Source organism: Cetorhinus maximus, chromosome 3, assembly GCF_964194155.1.
Source record: "Cetorhinus maximus chromosome 3, sCetMax3.hap1.1, whole genome shotgun sequence".
Classification (NCBI taxonomy): domain Eukaryota; kingdom Metazoa; phylum Chordata; class Chondrichthyes; order Lamniformes; family Cetorhinidae; genus Cetorhinus; species Cetorhinus maximus.
This window is the reverse complement of record NC_135881.1, coordinates 136,918,210-136,939,885: the sequence shown is the minus strand read 5'-3', so window position 1 is coordinate 136,939,885 and position 21,676 is coordinate 136,918,210. Positions and strand designations below refer to the sequence as shown.

Below are 21,676 nucleotides of genomic sequence, written 5' to 3'. Positions count from 1 at the left end.
TACCCTGCCAAACCCTTCACAGTCGTGCATGTTTCAATGAAATCACCTCTCATTTGTCTGAACTCCAGAGAGTATAGGCCTAATTTACTCAGCCTCTCATCATAGGACAGTGCTCTCATCGCAGGAACCAATCTTATGAACCTTTGCTGGACTGCCTCCAATGCTAGTATCTCCTTCCTTAAATATGGAAACCAAAACAGCACACGGTATTCCAGGTGTGGTCTCACTAAAGCCCTGTACCATTATAACTGAACTTCCTTATTCCTGTACCCTGTTCCTGTTGCAATAAAGGCCAACATGTTGTTTGCCTTTTTATTTGCTTGTTGCACCTGATTCATGGTATTCCTCTCATGCCAAACAGTAATGCAACGCCTCACTGACAGTCTATATGTAACAGGCGGAAATGGATTTTAACACCCTGATATTCTACCTGGAATAAATGGTAACCATGTAACTTATTGTTTTTCACCATATAACTACAACTAGAATCTCCCTACACTGCACAATGTGCAATCAGGCTCCTGAGTCAATTCCATTTTAAACAGGCCCCGCCACTTTCCCCATCTCCTTTCTGGTTTGGACTCAACTTCCAAAGGCTTTTTCACAAAGACGAGCAGGCTCAGGTTTGGGGCACTTCTCACAGGTCACACAGTGTGGGGAAAATGGAAAAATATCAGAATGCTGTTTTTTGAAATGTATTTGAACATTCAAAGCAGAACAATGGCACAGTGCTTTGCTGTTTGAATGCACCATGGTCTGGAGCAGTTAAGACATTGGCATCACTCTTGGCATATAAATGAAGGTTCAAATTCATGCTGAGCAGTCAGCTATCAAGCATTTACTAGCTTCAATCTTAAAAAAAAGAATCTCTCACTTGGTGAAAAATATAGATTGTGTTTGATGTATACTACTCTTTGTTATTTGTAACGAATTTTGACTGCCTTGATCCTAAGGCTCATGAAAGCAATTGATAATTTTTTAAAAATTTTTTAAAAAATTCATCCATGGGTTGTGGGCTTCGCTGGCTGGGCCAGCATTTATTGCCCATCCCTAGTTGTCCTTGAGAAGGTGGTGGTGAGCTGCCTTCTTGAACCGCTGCAGTCCATGAGGTGTAGGTACATCCACAGTGCTGTTAGGGAGGGAGTTCCAGGATTTTGACCCAGTGACAGTGAAGGAATGGTGATATATTTCCAAGTCAGAATGGTGAGTGACTTGTAGGTGCAACAAGCAAATAAAAAAGGCAAACGACATGTTCCCATCTATCTGCTGCCCTTGTCCTTCTAGACGGGTAGCGGTTGTGGGTTTGGAAGGTGCTGTCGAAGGAGCCTTGGTGAATTGCTGCAATGCAACTTGTAGATGGTACACACTGCTGCTACTGTACGTCAATGGAGGAGGGAGTGAAGGTCTGTGGATGTGGTGCCAATCAGGCAGACTGTTTTTTCCTGGATGGTGTCAAGCTTCTTGAGTGTGTGGGAGCTGCGCTCATCCAGGCAAGTGGGGAGTATTCCATCACACTCCTGACTTGTGCCTTGTAGATGGTAGACAGGCTTTGGGGAGTCAGGAGGTGGGTTACTCATCGCACGATTCCTAGTCTCTGACCTGCTCTTGTAGCCACAGTATTTAAATGGCTAGTCCAGTCCAGTTTCTGGTCAATGGTAACCTCCAGGATGTCGATAGTGGGGGATTCACTAATGGTAATGCCATTAAACATCAAGGGGCAATGGTTGAATTCTCTCTTGTTGGAGATGGTCATTGCCTGACACTTGTGTGGCGTGAATGTTACTTGCCACGTCAGCCCAAGCCTGGATATTGTCCAGGTCTTGCTGCATTTGGACATGGACTGCTTCAGTATCTGAGGGGAGTCGCGAATGGTGCTGAACATTATGCAATCATCAGCGAACATCCCCATTTCTGACCTTATGATGGAAGGAAGGTCATTGATGAAGCAGCTGAAGATGGTTGGGCCAAGGACACTACCCTGAGGAACTCCTGCAGTGATGCCCTGGAGCTGAGATGACTGACCTCCAACAACAACAACCATCTTCCCTTGTGCTAGGTATGACTTCAACCAGTGGAGAATTTTCCCCCGATTCCCATTGACTCCAGTTTTGCTCGGGAGTTCAGCTCTTTTGTCCATGTTTGAACCAAGTCTGTAATCGGGTCAGGAGCTAAGTGGCCCTGGCGGAATCCAAACTGAGTGTCATTGAGCAGGTTATTGCTAAGAAAGTGCCACTTGATAGCACTGTTCCATTACTTTGCTGATGATCAAGAGCAGACTGATGGGGTGGTAATTGGCCGGCTTGTATTTGTCCTGCTTTTTGTGTACAGGACATACCTGGGCAATTTTCCACATTGCTGGGTAGATGCCAGTATTGTAGCTGCACTGGAACAGCTTATCTAGGGGCGTGGCAAGTTCTGGAGCACAAGTCTTCAGTACTATTGCCAGAATATTGTCAGGGCCCATAGCCTTTGCCGTATCCAGTACCTTCATCCGTTTCTTGATATCACTTGGAGTGAATCGAATAGGCTGAAGACTGAGTTATCAGGTTGACACCTCATTTTTAGGTATGCCTGGTGCTGCTCCTGGTATGCCCTCCTGCACTCTTCATTGAACCAGGATTGATCTCCTGGCTTGATGGTAATGGTAGAGTGGGGGATATGCCGGGCCATTAGGTTACAGATTTTGTTTGAGTACAATTCTGCTGCTGCAGATGGCCCACAGAGCCTCATAGATGCCCAATCTTGAGTTGCTAAATCTGTTTGAAATCTATCCCATTTAGTACGGCGGTAGTGCCACACAACACAATGGAGGGTATCTCAATGTGAAGGCGGGATTTTGTCTTCACATCGACTGTGCGGTGATCACTCCTACCGAATACTGTCATGGACAGATGCATCTGCAGCAGGCAGGTTGGTGAGGATGAGGTCAAGTATGTTTTTCCGTCTTGTTGGTTCCCTCACCACCTGCCGCCGACCCAGTCTAGCAGCTATGGCATTTAGGACTCGGTCAGTAGTAGTGCTAACAAGCTGCTCTTGGTGATGGACATTGAAGTCCCCAACCCAAAGTACATTCTGTGCCCTTGCCACCGTCAATGCTTCCTCCAAGTGGTGTTCAACATGGAGGAGCACTGATTCATCAGCTGAGGGAGGGCAGTACATGGTAATCAGCAGGAGGTTTCCTTGCCCATGTTTGACCTGATGCCATGAGACTTCATGGGGTCCGGAGTCAATGTTGAAGACTCCCAGGCAACTCCATCTCAACTATATACCTCTGTGCCGCCACCTCTGTTGGGCCTGTTCTGCCAGTGGGACAGGACGTACCCAGGAATGGCAATGGGACGTTATCTATAAGGTATGATTCCGTGAGGATGACTGTGTCAGGCTGTTGCTTAACTAGCCTGTGAGACAGCTCTCCCTGGCACTAGCCCCCAGACGTTAGTGAGGAGGACTATACAGGGTCAACAGGGCTGAGATTGCTGTTGTTGTTTCCGGTGCCAGGTGGTCTGTCCAGTTTCATGCCTTTTTTGTGACTTTGTAGCGGTTTGATACAACTGAGTGGCTTGCTAGGCCATTTCTGAGGGCATTTTATGAGTCAACCACATTAACAGCAAGCACAGCCTCAAACCAAGATGAAGAATTTGCTATCAAATTAAGTGTGGTTAATTGGCATAATTCACCATTATTTACATGTACATGGTATAACAACTTCAGGCAATGGACAGCTGCTAGGATAAAAGAGGATATCCAAAAGTTGCTGTGAATTGCGCCGCTCTGCTATTAGCTTTGCAAAAACGAGGTTGCACTGTCTACCTCACCATTGAAATGTACCAGTAATAGTTTCTACTGTTGTATTAGCGAGGTAGATAGGAGATAAACTTGCACAGAAAGTTAAGCCTTGTCCATTTTAGTCCTTTTGGTTATGTAATAAGTGTGATTAACTGCCGGCCAACTTCTCTGGCACTGAAAATTAACCGATAAGACTGTGGCACCCCATTCCTTCAGACTTTAATTGTCAGAAATTTTAAAATGACAAAATCTAGCCTTTTTTAAAAAAAAAAATCTTACTTATCCTTTCTGTCTTCCTTTCTCTCTCCCTTAATCCAATCTTTGTTTCTCTTTCGGTTATCTGTTTCAATATATGAAAGTTAGGTGGAATATAAATTCATTGATCACTTCTGTAAGAAACATTGTTGGCACAGTGCAAAACAAGACTCCAAAGCCATTTTTGATTGACAGCAGTTGATTTTCCTTTTGTTTTTAATGTTTGACGTCTGACACTTCACATTTTTGCCATATTGCAGAAGAATGCAGTTACTAAGGGATACCTATATTCATAGTCATTCTGACTGAATGAATGGTCAAGGCTAACAAATGAATTTGAAATAAATTGGGATTTTCTTTTAATATGAGGCATACTGGCACTTGGACATGCTGTTTCATTTATTAAACCTTTTATGTATTAAAAATCCTGCATGACAGGAGAGTGACCCAAGACTGCCTTTATATTCTTCTCCATGGGTGCATATTGATGCAAACTGGTGGAAATTCTTCACATAGGTTTTGTCGCTAATTTAATTTAATTTAATTTTGTTTTGTTTATTTATTTAACCCAAACACAATTTTGTTAGTTTTCTATGACTATAGTAGGATGGGAGGGGGTAGTGGTTGGGTGGGGTTGGGGGGGCGGGGGAGCCAAAACCATTTGTTTTTTTAAAAAATATAAGATATTTGGAAGTGAAGCATTTGTGCACCTGTTAATATTTTTGTACAGCCAAAGCTTGACTCAGATGCTTATATAAAATGTTCTAAGCTACACAGCTGCAATAGCCTATCTAATTGCTGACCAAATAATAATTTTGCAGAAGTTGCTGAATAATAACGCTGTCTGAACAACACACACCTTTACTAAGATACAAATCAACCTGCACCTTGTAGTAAGGAAGAGGTACACCATGAATTGTAAATCACCACAAGTTACAGGACAATTTTTGCTGCTCTGCCATTAGCCTCATGAAAAAAAAAATCTCACTCTAGCCAACCCCCACCTCCCAATGATTTTCATGAAGCTTCTGAACTTAATTGCCCATTAGACTTGCCACAGAAAGTTACATCTAATTGACAGAGCAAGTACCCTTTTAGCAATGTGATAATTGTTAGTGACAGCCAAATTAATCTCTCTGGCCCAAAAGGTGAACAGGTAAAAGTGCGGAGTTTCATTCCTTCAGATGATGAATTATTGTTGGAGATTCTTAAAATGTATTTTTTTTTAACATTAGTTTTCCTTTCCCTACCTTCTTCTCTTGCTTTTGGTCTTTTTCCCTCTTTTTATTTCTCTTTTTGTTCCTGATTCTACATTGAATTAGCCCTCTCTAATTCACCCTTCTTCTCAGTCCTTCCTGTTTATTTCTCAAAATTTCAATCACATTGGTTATGTAGATACGTTGTTTGTCCTGTTGTTCACCAAGGTCCCAGATGCCCTGTTGCCTTCACCAGTCATTATTAACCTGCGCCTGCAGCAACTTTGTGGGAAAAATTCTTAAAACCTAAACATGCACAAACAATTTTATCGAACAGGGCACATCGTTAAATGCCACGCTCCAGCAAAATTTGGGGCATTCTGTCTGACTGAGGCAGATTTCTAGTCCTGAATTTAAGGGCAGGATCTTTAGGTCGGGTGGCGGGTCCCGCTCGCCGACGTGTAAAATGACGTGGGATGACGTCGGGTGAAACACCCGATGTCACACCGCATCATTTCCATTTTTAGGCTGGCAGGGGCGCAGCCGAATCAGCTGTGCGCCCATTGACCTGTCAACGGCCTATTGAGGCCATTAAAAAAGTTATTAGCCTAATTAATGGACCTGCCCGTCCAACCTTAGGGCTGGTGGGCAGGCCAGGAGCCCTGGTGGGCTTCAGAAAAAGCATGAAACCTCATCCATGGGTGGAATGAGGTTTCATGAGGGTTTTTAAATTTTTTATAAAGGTTTGAGTTTAAGTGATGGACATGTCCCAACTCGTGACAGTGTCGCATGAGGGGATATGCCAGGGAAATTTTTTAAACATTTACGTTAAAAGTTTTAACTCTGAGTCGATCTCCCTGAGGCAGCACTTAGCCTCAGGGAGATCTGTGCGCTCTTTCGCACGCATTGGTGAAAGAGCACACTGCCGGCTGAAGGAATCCCTCCCGCCCGCACAGGGAGCGCATAGCACTTCCTGGTGGACGTCACTAAGGCCTGCCCATGTAAAATGGCAGCGCGCCCCCAATTGGGGACGCTGATCGGAGGCGCTTCCTCCTCCGACGGGGGAAAATTCTTCCCTAAGTGTCTGTCACTTTGAGGAGCTTTAATCAATTGTACAGCTGGTTATAATTGTGGAAGATTATATTCCTAATTTTGATTTATTGTCATTTTGCAATTCTGTGACCTCTTGGGCTTTTCCCTTTATTCACTGATAGATCATTCATAATTTTGGGTGGAGAGGGAGAAATGAAATTCCTGCTAATGCAAGTCAAGCCTACGTAGGAAAGATTCTGTCACCAGCCACAGAGTGGAAGATGTCTGTGTTCCTAGCAATGCAGTTTCTCAGCAAGCAACAATAAAATATGCAGGAGGAAAGAAAAGGTCAAATCCAGTGTGGGTCACCAGATTTTTGGCAAAAGGCTATTATAAGTCACATCTTGTATGGTCAATTTGAGTCATTTTGGCAGAAGTTTGCTATCTCTGGAGAGCAGTTTAACACTCTGTACTGAGAGGCCAAAGGTGGATTTGAATCCCAAACCGATGCTACATTTATCTTTTCTGCGTGCTTTATTGTTGCTTTCTTTTCCTAATTCACCACAAAATTAAATGAAATCATAGGCTTATTAATTAGTGGAGCTTTTACTGCAAATTAATGGTTGACAGAAATTTTTTTAATAGCGTCTGGAGACTGAATTGGACAGAAGTCAAAAACGGGTGCGGGATTGCAATATGGGATTATTCTCCACCAAATTTTTCTGACTCAGGCAACACACAAACTTCATGCTGCCTGCTACTTTAAATGATTGCAGCATGCAACTAGCACTAAGCCTGCTGTTGGGTGACTACACCTGAACAGGGGGCACAAAACCTTGACAGGCTAGCACCAGTTAAAGCTACTACTTAAAGCCAGTCTGCACCTCTTAAAATGGGAGGTGCATTGTGGCCGGGGCAGATGCTGAAAGTCATTCTAAAAATAATTTTGATGTGGAAAACACCCCATAAAGACACAAGGGCAGAGAGCAGGGCCCAACATTTTTTGAGTCTGCATGGGAGGCCTTGGTGCAGAAAGTGGAGAGGAGGAAAGATATCATCTATCTACCTGAGCTTAGATACTCTACACGTACTTTGCGAAGGCACTGGTACAGGTAGCTATAGCGGTCAGAGTCAAGCTACCTGATGCAGTGCCGCAAAAGTTCAGTGAGGGTCAAGCTCAGTAAATATATCTTCAAATGCCAAATCCTACCATTAGACGCACACACTGCTGAATGTACCACATCGCCACCACTCACCTTCCAGCAATTTCCATCAATCACAACTCACAACGAACATTCATCGCTTCACCTTAGCCCCACACTCTTAGACTGCTGCTAGCCTCACACCCACATCTCACAGCTTGCATACATTGCCAACTATTCAACCATGTCAGCCACATCACCCAAACAGATTACCTGACACTCACTGACACACTTCCATCTCTCTTGCAGAACAAGGTGGCACGTAACTTGAGGCAGCAGAATCTAACTAGCAGGGGAGTGGCATGGCTATATCTCCTTCCCAACATGAAGTAGATGGTGGTGACTATCATTGGAGGGGCCATTGCTGAGGCCATGTCCAGCGGGGGTGCTGAAACTATAGAAGATGATGTTATCCCCATAACCAATCCTCTTTCTCACTTCCCACAACCTTTTCTGATATACAAGCTGCAAACGGCATAGGCAACCACATCTTGCTTTCCCCCCTCCCTTCACCACAACACTATCATTGTGCCTTTCTCCTTTCAGACACTTGAGCTGAAACCTGGCCAGTGATGGAAAAGCAATAGATGGAAGAACAAGAAGACAGTTAAGAAGAAGAATCACTGTCACTTGATTTCATGCCTGTAGCTACTAGCTCAGACACTGACACTGCACTTACTTTAGAGAATAGCATAGTGAGACACTGGGCACAAGTAGCTTTCAGCCAGGGCTAGGGGTAAGGGTAGCGCAAGTGACAGCTCACAGGAGGGCAACATCACACCTCAGTTCTGCTACTGAGGACTCAGATTGGCACTTTGATGCATATGCGCAATGCAATGCAATGTGTTGGCAGGTCTGCCAGAAAGCCTGTGTGCAATGTCAAGGAGCATGGAGGAGATAGGCACCAACTTTGTACAGGGCTTTACTGAGAACTTGCAGCCCATCCTTTGCCGCATGGAAGTGGCAGCCAACTCCATTAGTACACTCGCAGATCCAACCATGGTATACCATGATGGTCAATGGCTCAGCTTCCTTTGCAGCACAAGCAAAAACCACCAAAAGCCAGGTGGTGGAGTGGAAGCTCAGACTCCTATCATGTAAGGTCAGCTTGCTACCATACAGGCTCAGATTGCTGCTATCATTTCTGAAGATACAAGTGTTCAAAGGGGCTTGCAGAGTGTCACAGCAGTCCGGCAATCAGTTCTTCAGCAGATTATGAGGATTGCTGAGGCAACATCCTGGGAGAGTGGAGTGGTTTCCATGGAGCACAACCCTGCTGACCTCCCTTTAGTTGACCAACCTCTGCCACTCTGCCAGTGCCCTTGCTGTTTGCCTGTCAGCCCAGATGCTGCTGCCCATGCTGAGGTGATGCAGCCCATAGTTGGGTCATCTAGGTCCAGAGCTGCTCAAGTTAGTCCTGCAAGGGCATCTGCAATATGCTACACTGAAGGACAGCGGCTTTCCACCAACCATGTATCGCAGTTGGATGAGTCAATCGCAAACAAGGACTGTGTTGTCTTCTCTCTCCCTCTTTCTCCTGCTTCTTAGCTGGTCATCGTGTAGCTGCTGGCAAAAGCTCTATCCTCATAACAGAGAGTTTGTGCATTATGCAGCAGACTACCATGAACCTTGAGACCTGCTCTGTGAAGTACTGTAGGGTTCCTCCACAAGATCACAAGAAATTGGAGCATGTGTAACCTGAGACTGTGTCCCTGTGTTTTAGATTCCCGACAAGCAGAAACCGTCTCTCACCATCTACTCTATGAAGTCCCATCAGGATTTTTGAAGATTTCAATGAAATTGCCTCTCATTCTTCTAAACTCCATAGAATATAGGCTCAGATTATTCTGTCTCAACATCGGACAACCTTCTCATCCCAGGAGCCAATCCAGTGAACCTTCGCTGTACCTGAGTAATATAGCAGAAGTGTTGTTTCAGCATGCTAGTGATGTGCTCTTAGGATATTTTGTGTGGCAGCATGGCTTTCGTTACATGCATGCTGCCCACATGAGCGTGGATTGCATATTAGAGTCATCCGCCCAGTGGCCACCCTTTAACTCAAATCAGGTGGACTGCCACAGAATTAAGGCACCATGACTGCCACCAAGATACCGGGCAGCTAACCTGCATGATTCATTAGATATGGTCACAGACCAGCAGAGCGTCAAAGGACTTGTTGCCTCCCAGAGATGACATGTGGAACCTGCAAAGCAATATGTGTGCAGCCAAGTTTGCCTGGCTATATCATGGAGAAATTTACAATCCTTGCAAAGCCACGTGCTGACTCTGCCTGCTTCTCTCCAGAAGGAAGAATGAGATGCATTCACCTCTTTTGGAATACAGACCCTCAGTGATCGCCCTTATTCAATAGTCAATGGAAAACTGGTACATGTTGCAAATATTGCCTGCTGCAGCCATGAAGGAACCTGATTAATAAAAGTTCATGGTCACAGTCATCTTCACAGCTGCTGTCCTCTTCTGGTCTAAGGCTGCAGTGTGACTGCAACAGGTGGTAGATCCTTACTGAAGTGCAGACATTGTTCCTCGCTGAGGTTCAGATAGGAACATTACTTCCTGAATGCTCTGGGTGGTTATGACCATGTGTGGAGAGCCCTTCCCCTTTCTCCTCCTCCCTCTTCCAGCAACATTACGTCTTCTGTGTCACCTCTGCTTATTCTCCCTGTCATGCTGCAGTCCCGGGGGATGGCTACTATTGCACCCATGTCTGAGAGCAAATGGTTTGGGCAGAATTCTTGAATTTGTGATAAAGTCCTTCAGCAAGTGCCACACCACTCCCTGTCGATTTTTGCAACTTTAAAGAAACCTGAAATACTTGGGGAATCACAGCGACAGCCAGTAGAAATCAATCAGCAACTAACCTATAAGTAGTTGATGATCCCTCTAAATAGCATTAGCAAGGATTCCTTCCTGCTATTGAGCATGTGTTCAGCTGTGCAAGGTTACGAGATGTTAGCTGGAGCATTGAACTCCACAATGGCAGCGCTGGTCTCAAATCAGCACTACACGCTGATTGATGTCACGATCTGCATACTTTCAGCAAAAGCTCACTGCAAACCACTAATGCACTCACCAAAATGGCGTCCAACTCGAGTTACACCAGAAGTGTACACCATGGATGCCATTTTGGATCTCTGCAGCCATGCTATGCAACCGAATTTTGTGACTTCCATGTTTTAGCAATGAATGTTTTACAATTTCAAGTATCTCACAGAATATTAAAAGACTTTTGGAGTTTTCAAAAAGCTGCTTAATGAGACTTTGCATTTTAATGTGCAGCAACCGTTACCAATTACTGGGGTTTAATAAGCTTAAGAAAGCAGTATCTTCCAAATGCTGCAATTTATTTTAAAATTTAAATGCTCTCTGGAAAGGCACTCACACACCATAGCTGTCAATCTATAATGACTGTTAAATGGTAATTGAGGCAAAAGTTGAAAACTGAAGCATTTCATAATCATATAATTGTCACTTTCTGGTATTATAGTGTTCATATTGTCTATGTTTTGCAAGGTAACTTCTTTGTTGTTTTAAACCATATTGTTCAATAGTTCTGCTTTGTAATGGTTGTAGTGTTGCTGATTGCTCTGCAGTTGTGATAAAGCATGAAAGTTTGATATGTCTTCTGGAAAATTTGATACCAATAAACTTTCTTTTTTTCATGCTGGTTGGGGAGTCCAGGACTGGGGGCATAGTCTAAAAATTTGAGCAAGACTTTTTAGAATAAATTAAGAAATACTTCTACATACAAAGGGTAGTGGATGTTTGGAACTCTCTTCCACAAATGGGAATTAATGCTGGATTAGTTGTTCATTTTAAGTTTGAGATGAATAGGTTTTTGTTATTCATAGACAGCTATATGGAGTTAGGTCGCATATCAGCCGTGATCTCATTGAATTGCAGAATAGGCTCAAGGGGCTATTCTTTCTCTTGTTCCTATGTTCTGACATATGATTTTTTTTGTGCGTCTTTATTTGAAATCTTTATCCTTGAAAAGGATGGGGGCAATTAAAGTGGGCTGTCGCATAAGTGGGGCACATGTACAGAAAGTTTTTGAAGAACCTTAAAAGGTTGCCGCCTTTACCATTAATTTGGTCTGACGATTCTTATCCTCCTGCCTGTTCAGTCTTAGTAATGAGAGTCATATGTGCATGCATGAGCCTGAAAACAATTGAGAGTGTAGACCAGTGCTCAACCCCTCCCTTCATGGCTGCTGAAGAAAAGGTGGTGTTACTTGAGCTGTTTTTGAGATGGGTGAGATGTGCTACAACACTACACCATCCCATAGCTCAACATTGCATCATACCTGTAAGGGGATACCGCCAAATTTCAGGTCACACAGGTCTTGTTACACTTTTGTTCATTTACAAGCCTTCTGCTGTATGCTCGCTGCAATAATCTGTGCAGTAGGTAGCATAGTTTTACATTTGCCATTTTGCTGATCTAGGAAGAAGGATCCCTAAATCATTTCCTGGTGATGCTTCCAAGCAGCAAACACTGGTTCATCATCACCCTGGTGTACCTTCTTTCTTGCAGTCCCATGCCGTAATTGGGATGCTATAGAACCATCCAGCATAACAATTAATCAGGCATTCACATGGTGTAGCAATGCCACCAGGACATCATAGTCTCCTTTAGATAGAGGAGTCTCAATTAGCACATGTCTAAATCAGTGAGGTTTTTAAAAAACGTGTTCTTGGGAGATAGAAGGGCAGCGCTTATACCCCATCTTTAGTTTTCAAAAGGTCAGTTGGAAGGTTTGAGCATGTGGTCAGACACAGACAACAGGGACCAGTGACTTTAGGAATTAGGAAAGACAGAGGAGCAATCTGAAGGAAAGGGAAGAAACCTGATTCCCCAATTTGTTTGTCAAACATTGGGTCAGGCCAGCCATTAGCCATGGGTTTAACAATGACTCAGCAATGAATCACTCAGCAAATTATTGCTATTTGCATGCCGGTATGAAGAAGAAGTCACTGATCGTCTGTTAAAGATAAAATAAAGGAATGTAAAGAATGAACAGCTAAAATGAAAAACTCAAACCATACCTGGCAACTTACTTTATCAAGATACCTGAGAAATAAAATTGAGCATTCTGCAGAGCCAACTGCGTCCAGAGCATCAAGTGCAGGTGGCAGACAGCAATTGCAGCATAGACACTTACAAAACCTTGGAAAGCTCCTGCAAAGTCAGCATTGCTTATATGCATCTTCTCAATGGAATGTGGCAGGAAATGTCAAATGTAATAATGGGCTTCATTTAATGGGCATGTGGACAACTCGTGTCCTGCCCCTCCCCCTCCCCCCCCACCCCCCCCCACCCCCCTACCCCCAATCCGCCCCAGGAGGAAAGTTGGCTGAGAGCTGACCCGCCCCGTGCAAGCCTGCCCCACAGCCATTATACGCTGTGGGTGGGTTAAATTGTCTAACAGTGGGAAATCCATGCTCCCACTGGAGAGGCAGTCCCACCCTTGGGAACTGCTGGCCAATCCGATTGCAGTCCCGGCAGCACCAAGAACTCAGTAGTGAGTGCTCCCAGCACTGCAACCAGTCCCAAGAGAAATGCCCAGTAGATCCCAGCGTGAGATAGGTCCGGGATATTGGGAAGGGAGGGTTTTGTCTGCTTAGGGAGGGGGGGGTGGGGGGGAGGGGTTGTGGAGTTTGGACTTTTGAGACCAGGCAGATAGGAAGGAAGGGGGGTACTGTCTTGGGGGCAGCTGCTCCCTATATTGCAAAGGCCACCCCCACAAAGATAGTACCCCCTTCCTTCCCGCCCTTTTAAGTACTTTTTTTAAAAACTGGCTGCTCACTCCTCCGCCTGTCCATGCCAGCAGTTTTATGGCATGGGCAGCCTATTATCGGGGTCATTTGGTTTCTAGTTGGCCCTTAATTATTTATTTACATATGACGGTCGGGCTGTTGATTTCGCTGCCCCCCTAGGGAGGTGACCTCAGGGTGGTTGGGCAAGTGGTGGGCTGGCCACCTGCCCTATTTTACGTGCCTTCCTGCCAAAAACACGCCCAGTGGGGGCACCTAAAATCTAGCGCAATAATGTGTGTGTATTTGCGTGTGTGCGTAATTTTTTTCTCTAAAACAGACAGTTTTAAGAAATCTAGAAATGTTGAGCAGATTTTGAAGGATGGTAAGAAAATGCAGAGCTTGTATTGTCATGGTTGATTTTTAAATTAAGAATGCTCATTTTCTTACATCATTTTTGATTGGTTTCAAATCAAGCTGTCATTGTGTTATTCGACTGTGCTCATTCTGGTGGTCTTGTTTTTATATACCTGGAATCTTAGACGTTCCACTTTGAAATGTAGATATTCATGTCATATTTTCTTCTTTCTTTGCAGCAGCAGGAACAGGACCCAACCAACCTGTATATCTCAAATCTGCCCATATCCATGGATGAGCAGGAACTAGAGAACATGCTGAAGCCTTTTGGTCATGTGATCTCCACAAGGATATTAAGAGATGCAAATGGAGTAAGCCGAGGGGTGGGATTTGCCAGGTGAGAGCCAAGAGCCTATCTTTCAATAGAGCTGGCACGAAAAGATCAAATGGGGCGTAATTTTAATTCATACTCGTGGTGTAGGTTTGATCAGATGGCTGATCTGCTAATGTCAGTTTTCTATTGGGCATGTCATATTTTCTTCGTTTTGGCAGCAGCAGGAACAGGATCTAATCAAGGTGTACATCTCAAATCTACCCCTATCCATGGATGAACAGGAACTCCCCTAACTGCTCCCAAAAAGTCAATTAAGCAATAAAAACATGATTGACAGTGATGAATATGTTCCATACAAAGCACAGCAGGTTAAGAATTTTCTGACAATTGAACCTTAAGGGAACCACTACTTGTTGGATTGTCTGATACTCACATTCTCTCTCTCTCACACACACACACACACACACACACACATTAGTTTGCACACTGGAAACTATACCCCTATTTACAAAGTGAAAGTAAAATTCTTCCACTAAACTAAACCACTAAACCAGTCATTTTTTTTTCCAACTAGGAATTTTTGTTTATACAGAAAAATATGCCTCGTCATCAAATATAATCACTTGACTCACTGAATGATTTACTCTAAGGCAAGTCAGCCACAGACCAACTTAATTCAACTTGAAAATACAGATGTTCACTGGACTAAAAGTACAGATTGATGTGCATGAGCCCTTGTCTAAACTGTCAGAGAAAACAACACAAACTCTCACCTGTTTGACCATGAAAGATTAGACTGAAAATAGCACAAAATCATTGCATCCCCTTATCAGAGGATTGACAATTCAGCTCAAGATAATTATGGATGAGGAAGGCCATTTGGCCCAAGTTATGTCATCTATTCAGGCAGAAACTAACACCTTCCATTGTATCATTCAAGTGTTTGTTAACTTATTAATGGATTTTTGCTTCCCAATTCGACTTGGAAGTATATTCCAAATATTGATTACAGTTGTGTAAAGAATTTCCTGATATTGTTATATTATGTTGCACAAAGTACTGGTTAAACTGCATCTAGAGCACTCCGTTCAGTTCTGATTACCACATCTCAGGAAGGATATATTAGCCTTCAGCTGGATGCAATACAGATTCACAGACTAAGAATGAGTTAAATTATAAGGACAGGTTGTATATACCAGGATTGTATTCCCTTGAGTTTAGAATATTAAGCAGGACCTAATTGAGGTCTTTAATATGATCAGAGGATTTGATAGGGTTGATAAAGAGAAACTATGTCCTCTGGTGGCGGAGTCCAGAAAATGGGAACATAACCTTAGAGTTAGAGCTATTCAGACCAAGGATGATGTCAGGAAACACGGCTTCACACAAAAGCTAGTGACAATCTGGAACTTTTTCCCCAAACAGTTGAAGCTAGGTTAATCGAACAGTTCAAAACTGAAATTTATTCATTTTTGATAGGGCTATGGAAGCAAGGTGGGTAAATGGAGTTGAAATACGGATCAGCCATGATCAAATTGAATGGTGGAACAGGCTTGAGGGGATGAATGTTTGTTCCTGTTCCTGTTTCTATATTAGTCCTACAACTACTAGTTTTGTGTCCTCAAGTTCTATTTTCACATTTTAATTTAAAGTGACAATCTAGATTGTCTATTTTCCTTAGCAATCTTATGTACTTCCATAAGAATGTGCTCTCGGAAACCTCCTTTCTAGACTGATAAGTCCAAGGTTTTCCAGTCTTTCCTTAATACATCATATCCCTGATATATCGGATCAGCCTCATGACTTCTCTGAGCACTGCCTCCAGCAATGGAATAACTTTCTTTTTTTGGTATCAGAATTGGATGCTAGAGCACTGTAAAGACTGATCACTTCTTACTTTGATTTCTATTATACTTTTTTGGCTATGTAGTTCAGCATATCGTTTGTTTTGCTGATTACTGCTATTAGATGGGTTGATTAACATGAAGGGCATGTGTTATCTATTTTTCCTTTACATGTATAACACTTTACACTTGTCTATATTATCTTTCATCTTCCATTCTCCTCTTTATTTACATATTAAACCCAGCTCATTCTATCAACTCTGGGTTGCTTTATCCATTTCCACTCCCCCTCCTAGTTTAGTTTCATTTGCAAATTTGACCACTTTGCACTGAGTTTCTGAATCCAGTTCACTTATGTAAATTAGAAACAATAATAGTTCCAGTGCTGATCTCTGGAACATCCCAGTACTCTCAATGCACTCAACACTTCAACTCCACACCCCCACCCCAACCACCACCACCACCACTCTGACATAATTCCTCTAATGAGTATTCATTGTTTCCTATTCTGCAGCCAGTTTCTAATCCATTCCCAGGATTTATCCTGAATTCCCACAGCTCTGAGTTTAATTAACAGTCTTCTGTTTACCCTTTTCGCACAAAAGCACAAAACTACATGCACATCTCTCTCTATTCTCTCTCTTCTACCCCAACACTGTAAAGCTAAGCAGTTTAACTCAGTAGAATTACAATAGTGGAAAACATTTAAATTGGCACCAGAGATGAAATGGAGATACAGAATTTTCTATTTCTAAATTTTCGCTGTGCGATGTTTGTGAAAGGGCAGGTGCTGTCAAACCCAAACTGATCTGTATTTTGTGTATTTTTGACTAGATCTAAAACATTCTAACTCTGACCATTTGGGGGGGCTGTAAATTTGATTCACTGCTCATTCATGACAATAATTCTTGATTAGAAACAATAAACCATGTAATTGTATAACACTGCTTATTCCCAATGTTTTTAGTAATTATCTGTTCTTTCTCCGTGTTGTTGATCATATATTTTTTTTTCTTTCTCATTAAAATGTGAGGCTAGAGACACACATCAAACCTGAGTTCAATCCTGTATCAACCAACCGCCACAAGGGCCCAGAATCATGATCCAGAGCAGGAACTCTGACACTCTCTCTCTCTCTCTCCTCAGCCTTTGAGTGGTGAGCCCTGCAAGACTCTTAACCAGGGGGCTTCACTATCCTCTAAGGTCCTCGCCCGGAAATTGGTATCAACGACATGAAACAAACTATGGATACAATTTCCACTTTATGTGGAAAACCTTTATTAACCCACTAAGCAATAGTATATATTTACAACACCAGTTGCTTAGTAAGACCCATGTGCAAGAGCTCGTTCCAGGGTGTTGGTCCATTGAACAAATTCCTCCAACTTCCCGTGACTGACCAAGTCACACTTCCTGGCTGCAGTTCCAATGTCCTTGAGAGCTGTGGCTTTATACCCCTTTCTGAGCCTGATCACTTGGCAGACGAGGTATTGCCTTAAATCGAGTCATCCGGTTGGATTATCAACCCCACCATGGCCATGCAAAGAAAACTTACACGTGGTCATTTCCTGCTCTCAGCAGGGGGTGTCTCCAGGTACCTGCCAGCAATGGATGTGATTTCTGTACCTTGGTAAGGCAGGAAGAAAGCCATTCACACATGCCCAAGAGGCTGTTGTCTAGGTCAGTTTCTGTAATCGGGGTGTCTGGTGGTTAACCACCGCCCCAGTGGCCTGTCCTGACACCTCTGTGTCTGTGTATCCTTGCCCAGTCTTTATTTTTTAAGAAAGTTCCATATAAGCCTCAGCATTAATGTCTTTGGTCAGAAATCTTCGTCCGATGCACTCCGCACTCCATGTTCCTACCATCCGTTCAGAGTTCAGGACATTGGTCCACCTCACAACCGGTCACTTTTAACATAAGTATAAAGATAACACATATTAAAAAAGAAACAAAGGAAGGCCTTACAGCATGACAGAAATACACAAAATATCAAAATGCCTTACAGCCCCCACTGCAAACAAGGAGGGACCTTTTGCAGGTCCAAGGATATTGCACTATATTATTACTCAAATGCAAGAGAACAATGGCATTCGTAATAAGAATTAAGTTTTTTGTGTAAAGCAACAACACCTGCTGCATAAAGCATCTATTTGGTATAATACCAGCATTATGGTACTGTTAAGGTGATGAAATTATCTTTATACATATCACAGCAAGAGCAATAAGTTTGCAGGTGAGTTTACACTGTACTGATGATGCATGTGCAGAATGTTCATATATGACAGGCACATAACATTAATATGGAAGCATGTGTTATTTATTAAGAGCTCTACTCACCTGAGGCATGAAATAAATACCTGACTCTTCTGCTACCAAAATTGAATGTTTTAGGGTCATAAGGCCCCACCTCTGTCATTAAGCAGCCAGCCAGTCTTCTCTTAGACACACATGAACCTGACTTGACTTCACCACTCATGTGTTATAGAGTCTGTTACATTCATTGTTTAAAAATCATATCTGCAGCAAATTAAATGTTTTGCAATGACGGAATTAAAATGAAACCCAGTTTGGTTCACTTCTCCATCGCAGTTACTTTAAGAATTACAACAAAATTAAGGGCAAAACTTTCAGTTTGGGTGGCTATGTAAAATGAGTGCAGTGGATTGGAGGCCCCTTGCACCCCCACCCAATTTGCCTTTTTATTGAACTCAAATTTAAGCAAGTTATGTAAAGGGTGACCAATCCACTGCCATCAGTTTTTTGCCCCCATTGAATCTGAGAATTCTGCCTTAAGTGTCAAAATGATTGAGATATCTATCATATAATTTAAATTGGAATTTAATTAAGATAGGAGAATAGTGCCATACAGTATTTTAATGAAATGGAATAGTCTTAATGCAAAGTCTAATACTAAGAGACTTCTATTCTGAAAAATGTGGCATTTTCCAAATTAACTCCCACCGGCCCCACAAAAATCTTCAGCCTGCCTTTTCTCCCATTTCCCCACCGACTCCACGCAGCCTGCTATCCCTACAACAGGGTTCACCTGCTGGATGCATGTTACAGCAGCTGATTTTCCAATATGGGTAACCAGTGAACTACAACAGGTCTCCTGTTTGACAAAATATTAATGAGGTCCGAACCTGGAAGTGGTTCAAGCCTTCCAACCATTGGGCTGTGCAGGAATATTGCCGATATTGTGGCCACTTGCCTCCCAAGCCTAAAGTCTCCCAAAGGCCTCCGACACCTAACTCTCAATCTACATCTTTTTTTGTGTTCATTCCAGTTCATCTATTGGAAGCAGTAGTATCCTAATCCATTCTTTTCAGAGCATTGAGGGCAAGTTGACAACACAGCCTTGAGAATAAAAGAAAATTGTGCATTTTGTAGAAGAATTTTGAAATTGCTTTTTGACTCAACATTGAAACTTCATTGACTTCAGATTGACTTGATTATTCTGTGTAACTGAAGTGAAACTTGCTGATTTCTCTGTTTCATCGGTCAGTCAGTCAGTCAGTCAACAACACTCAATCAACTGACCCCAGATACAATGGAAATGTTGATGGAACAGAATTTTGTAATTGAAATCAAGAATTTGCTATGAAGAGTTTCTGCGGTATTTGGAGCATAGTAGGATCAGCGTTAAGATAAATTTCTTCCCTCCACATTCATAGCAGGAAGTTGAAAGAATGTCAGCTTGCCCATAGTTATGTTATGGCAGTCCCATAAGGGTTCACAAGGACAAAAGGTCCAGTAGTGGTAACTGAACATCACATGAAAGGAGAACTGCAAACAGTATTCCTTTCTTTGTGCTGCTGCTCTTTGTCAGGACTGATAAGTTTTCACTTGACTTAAAGCCAAGCGTGTGCCAGATTGCTGATAACATCAGTTGGAATTTCAGATCAACTAATTGAGAAATTCTAGGAGAAAAGGAGTGCATTCTTCATACAGCTGCAATAGGGAGTGTATGGTTCAGCTCTCGAGGTAGTTTATTGGAGGAGTTTACGTGTGCTAACTCTTTTTGAAAGTATGTCTCAACATTGATTTCACTGTACAACTCTTCCTACGATGTCATGGTGTCATAGAACACCAAACAATTTTTTTTGCATTGTACATCAGCTGTCAAGTAGATATTTGTGTATATTTTTTGCCTTTAAAGATTCCAGTTCTCTTCTTACTACTTCATCCACACTTGCCTGGATGAGTGCAGTTCCAACAACACTCAAGAAGCTTGACATCGGTCAGGACAAAGCAGCCCATTTGATTGGCACGCCATCCACAAACATTCACTCCCTTCACCACTGACACACAGTGGCAGTGGTGTGTATCATCTACAAGATGCACTGCAGGAACTCACCAAGCCTCCTTAGACACCTTCCAAATCCACAGCCATTACCAACTAGAAGGACAAGGGCAGCAGACACATGGGAACAGTACCACCTGGAAGGTTCCCCTCCAAGCTACTCACCATCCTGACTTGGAACTAATTTGCCATTCCTTCGCTGTTGCTGGGTCAAAATCCTAACAGCACTGTGGGTGTACCTACACCACATGGACTGCAGCAGTTCAAGAAGGCATCTCACCACCACCTTCTCAAGGGCAATTAGGAATGGGCAATAAATGCTGGCCTAGCCAGCGACGTCCACATCTCATGAATGACTAACAGATAAAAAAAAGTTGACTTGAACTTTGGCACATGTGATTTCCAGGAAGAACATTGAATAAACAAGAATGGCAAATTGAGGTATCCCAGCATTAGCCTGGCTTAGATTGGAGAACTCAGAACAGAAAATCTATTGTTGTAATTTAGAAGAGGAATGTTTCTTACCATTGACTAGATAAGTAGCTAGAAAGGCAGAATGTGCCCCTTTACTTTATTTCCAAGACAACTCTGTCATTGGCTGAATTGCATGATGGGCCAATTAATTCTAATTTTTCATCTCTTGTAACTTTAGCTCCTCTTCCTCACAGCTTTGCAGTGCTGTATCTCACAATCTGTTCAAGAAATTATTCAATTCAAATAAGGATGGAAGCCGATTTTTAATGCCAGCTGAGGCTAGAACTCAGCCGTGTACACTCCAGTACTACTAAACCAGGCTACGGAAAGAAGCATTCACCAATTAATACTCTACATTTGAAATTGCAAACATGGATTTACTGAGTACTCCAATCCAATGATGCTGGACCTCCACTGTTGATCACTATTCAGTGTTCTTTGTGGAAATTACATGCTGCATAAAGACAGAATTGGACTGGCAGTAATGCCTTCCATGTTGAATCGCCTGTTGACCAGTTTGCTCTTGTACTTAAGGGAAACGGCCGCCGCCAATCATGGAAATGGGCTGCAGCACAGGCCAACTCTTCAAAAGAGAATTGGGAAGGTAGATTATCCAAAGGGAAATTGAAAGGAAGAGAGAAATGAATCCTAAACTTTCCACTGGAGGTTTTTTAAAGTATATTAATTCTGTTCACAAGGTAATAGAACTTATTGTACAGACACCAACTAACCAACATAAACACAAGATCTCAGACTCCATTTTGTCAGCCTCGTTGCTTCAATAGGTTATTTTAAATAATAAGGATATAGCATCAATAATATAGGTTGGCATTGAACTCAAACAAAACCTCTGACAAAATTAGCATGTGGATATATGCCCATGATTGGTCCATTTCAACAAAGTCTCGGGATGGTTGGTTTAAGTGGATGAACCTCTTCGTTTGTCACCCATGAGTTTATGAATTTCAGGTGTAAGTTGGCTAGAGCTAGGATAGGTCTGCCTTTGTTAGGCAGATAAATGGTTATCTGAACTGCTAAATGGAATGAAGTGCTGAAGGGGAGGAGAGGACAAAAGGGGAAAATTGATGTCGTCCAGCATGTCATGCTCAACTCTCCCTT

The 21,676-nt window shown here is 42.7% G+C and overlaps 1 protein-coding gene across 4 annotated transcripts in view; it reads left to right on the top strand.

Moving 5' to 3' along the window:
- LOC144678935 (RNA-binding motif, single-stranded-interacting protein 3) overlaps positions 1 to 21,676 on the top strand; it is a 1,591,210-nt gene that overhangs the window by 1,357,860 nt on the left and 211,674 nt on the right. For all 4 annotated transcript variants that reach the window (XM_078539041.1, XM_078539040.1, XM_078539043.1 and 1 more), the window contains one exon: positions 13,842 to 13,999. In XM_078539041.1, the coding sequence (XP_078395167.1) occupies positions 13,842 to 13,999 (158 nt within the window). The remainder of the gene's footprint in view (positions 1 to 13,841; positions 14,000 to 21,676) is intronic.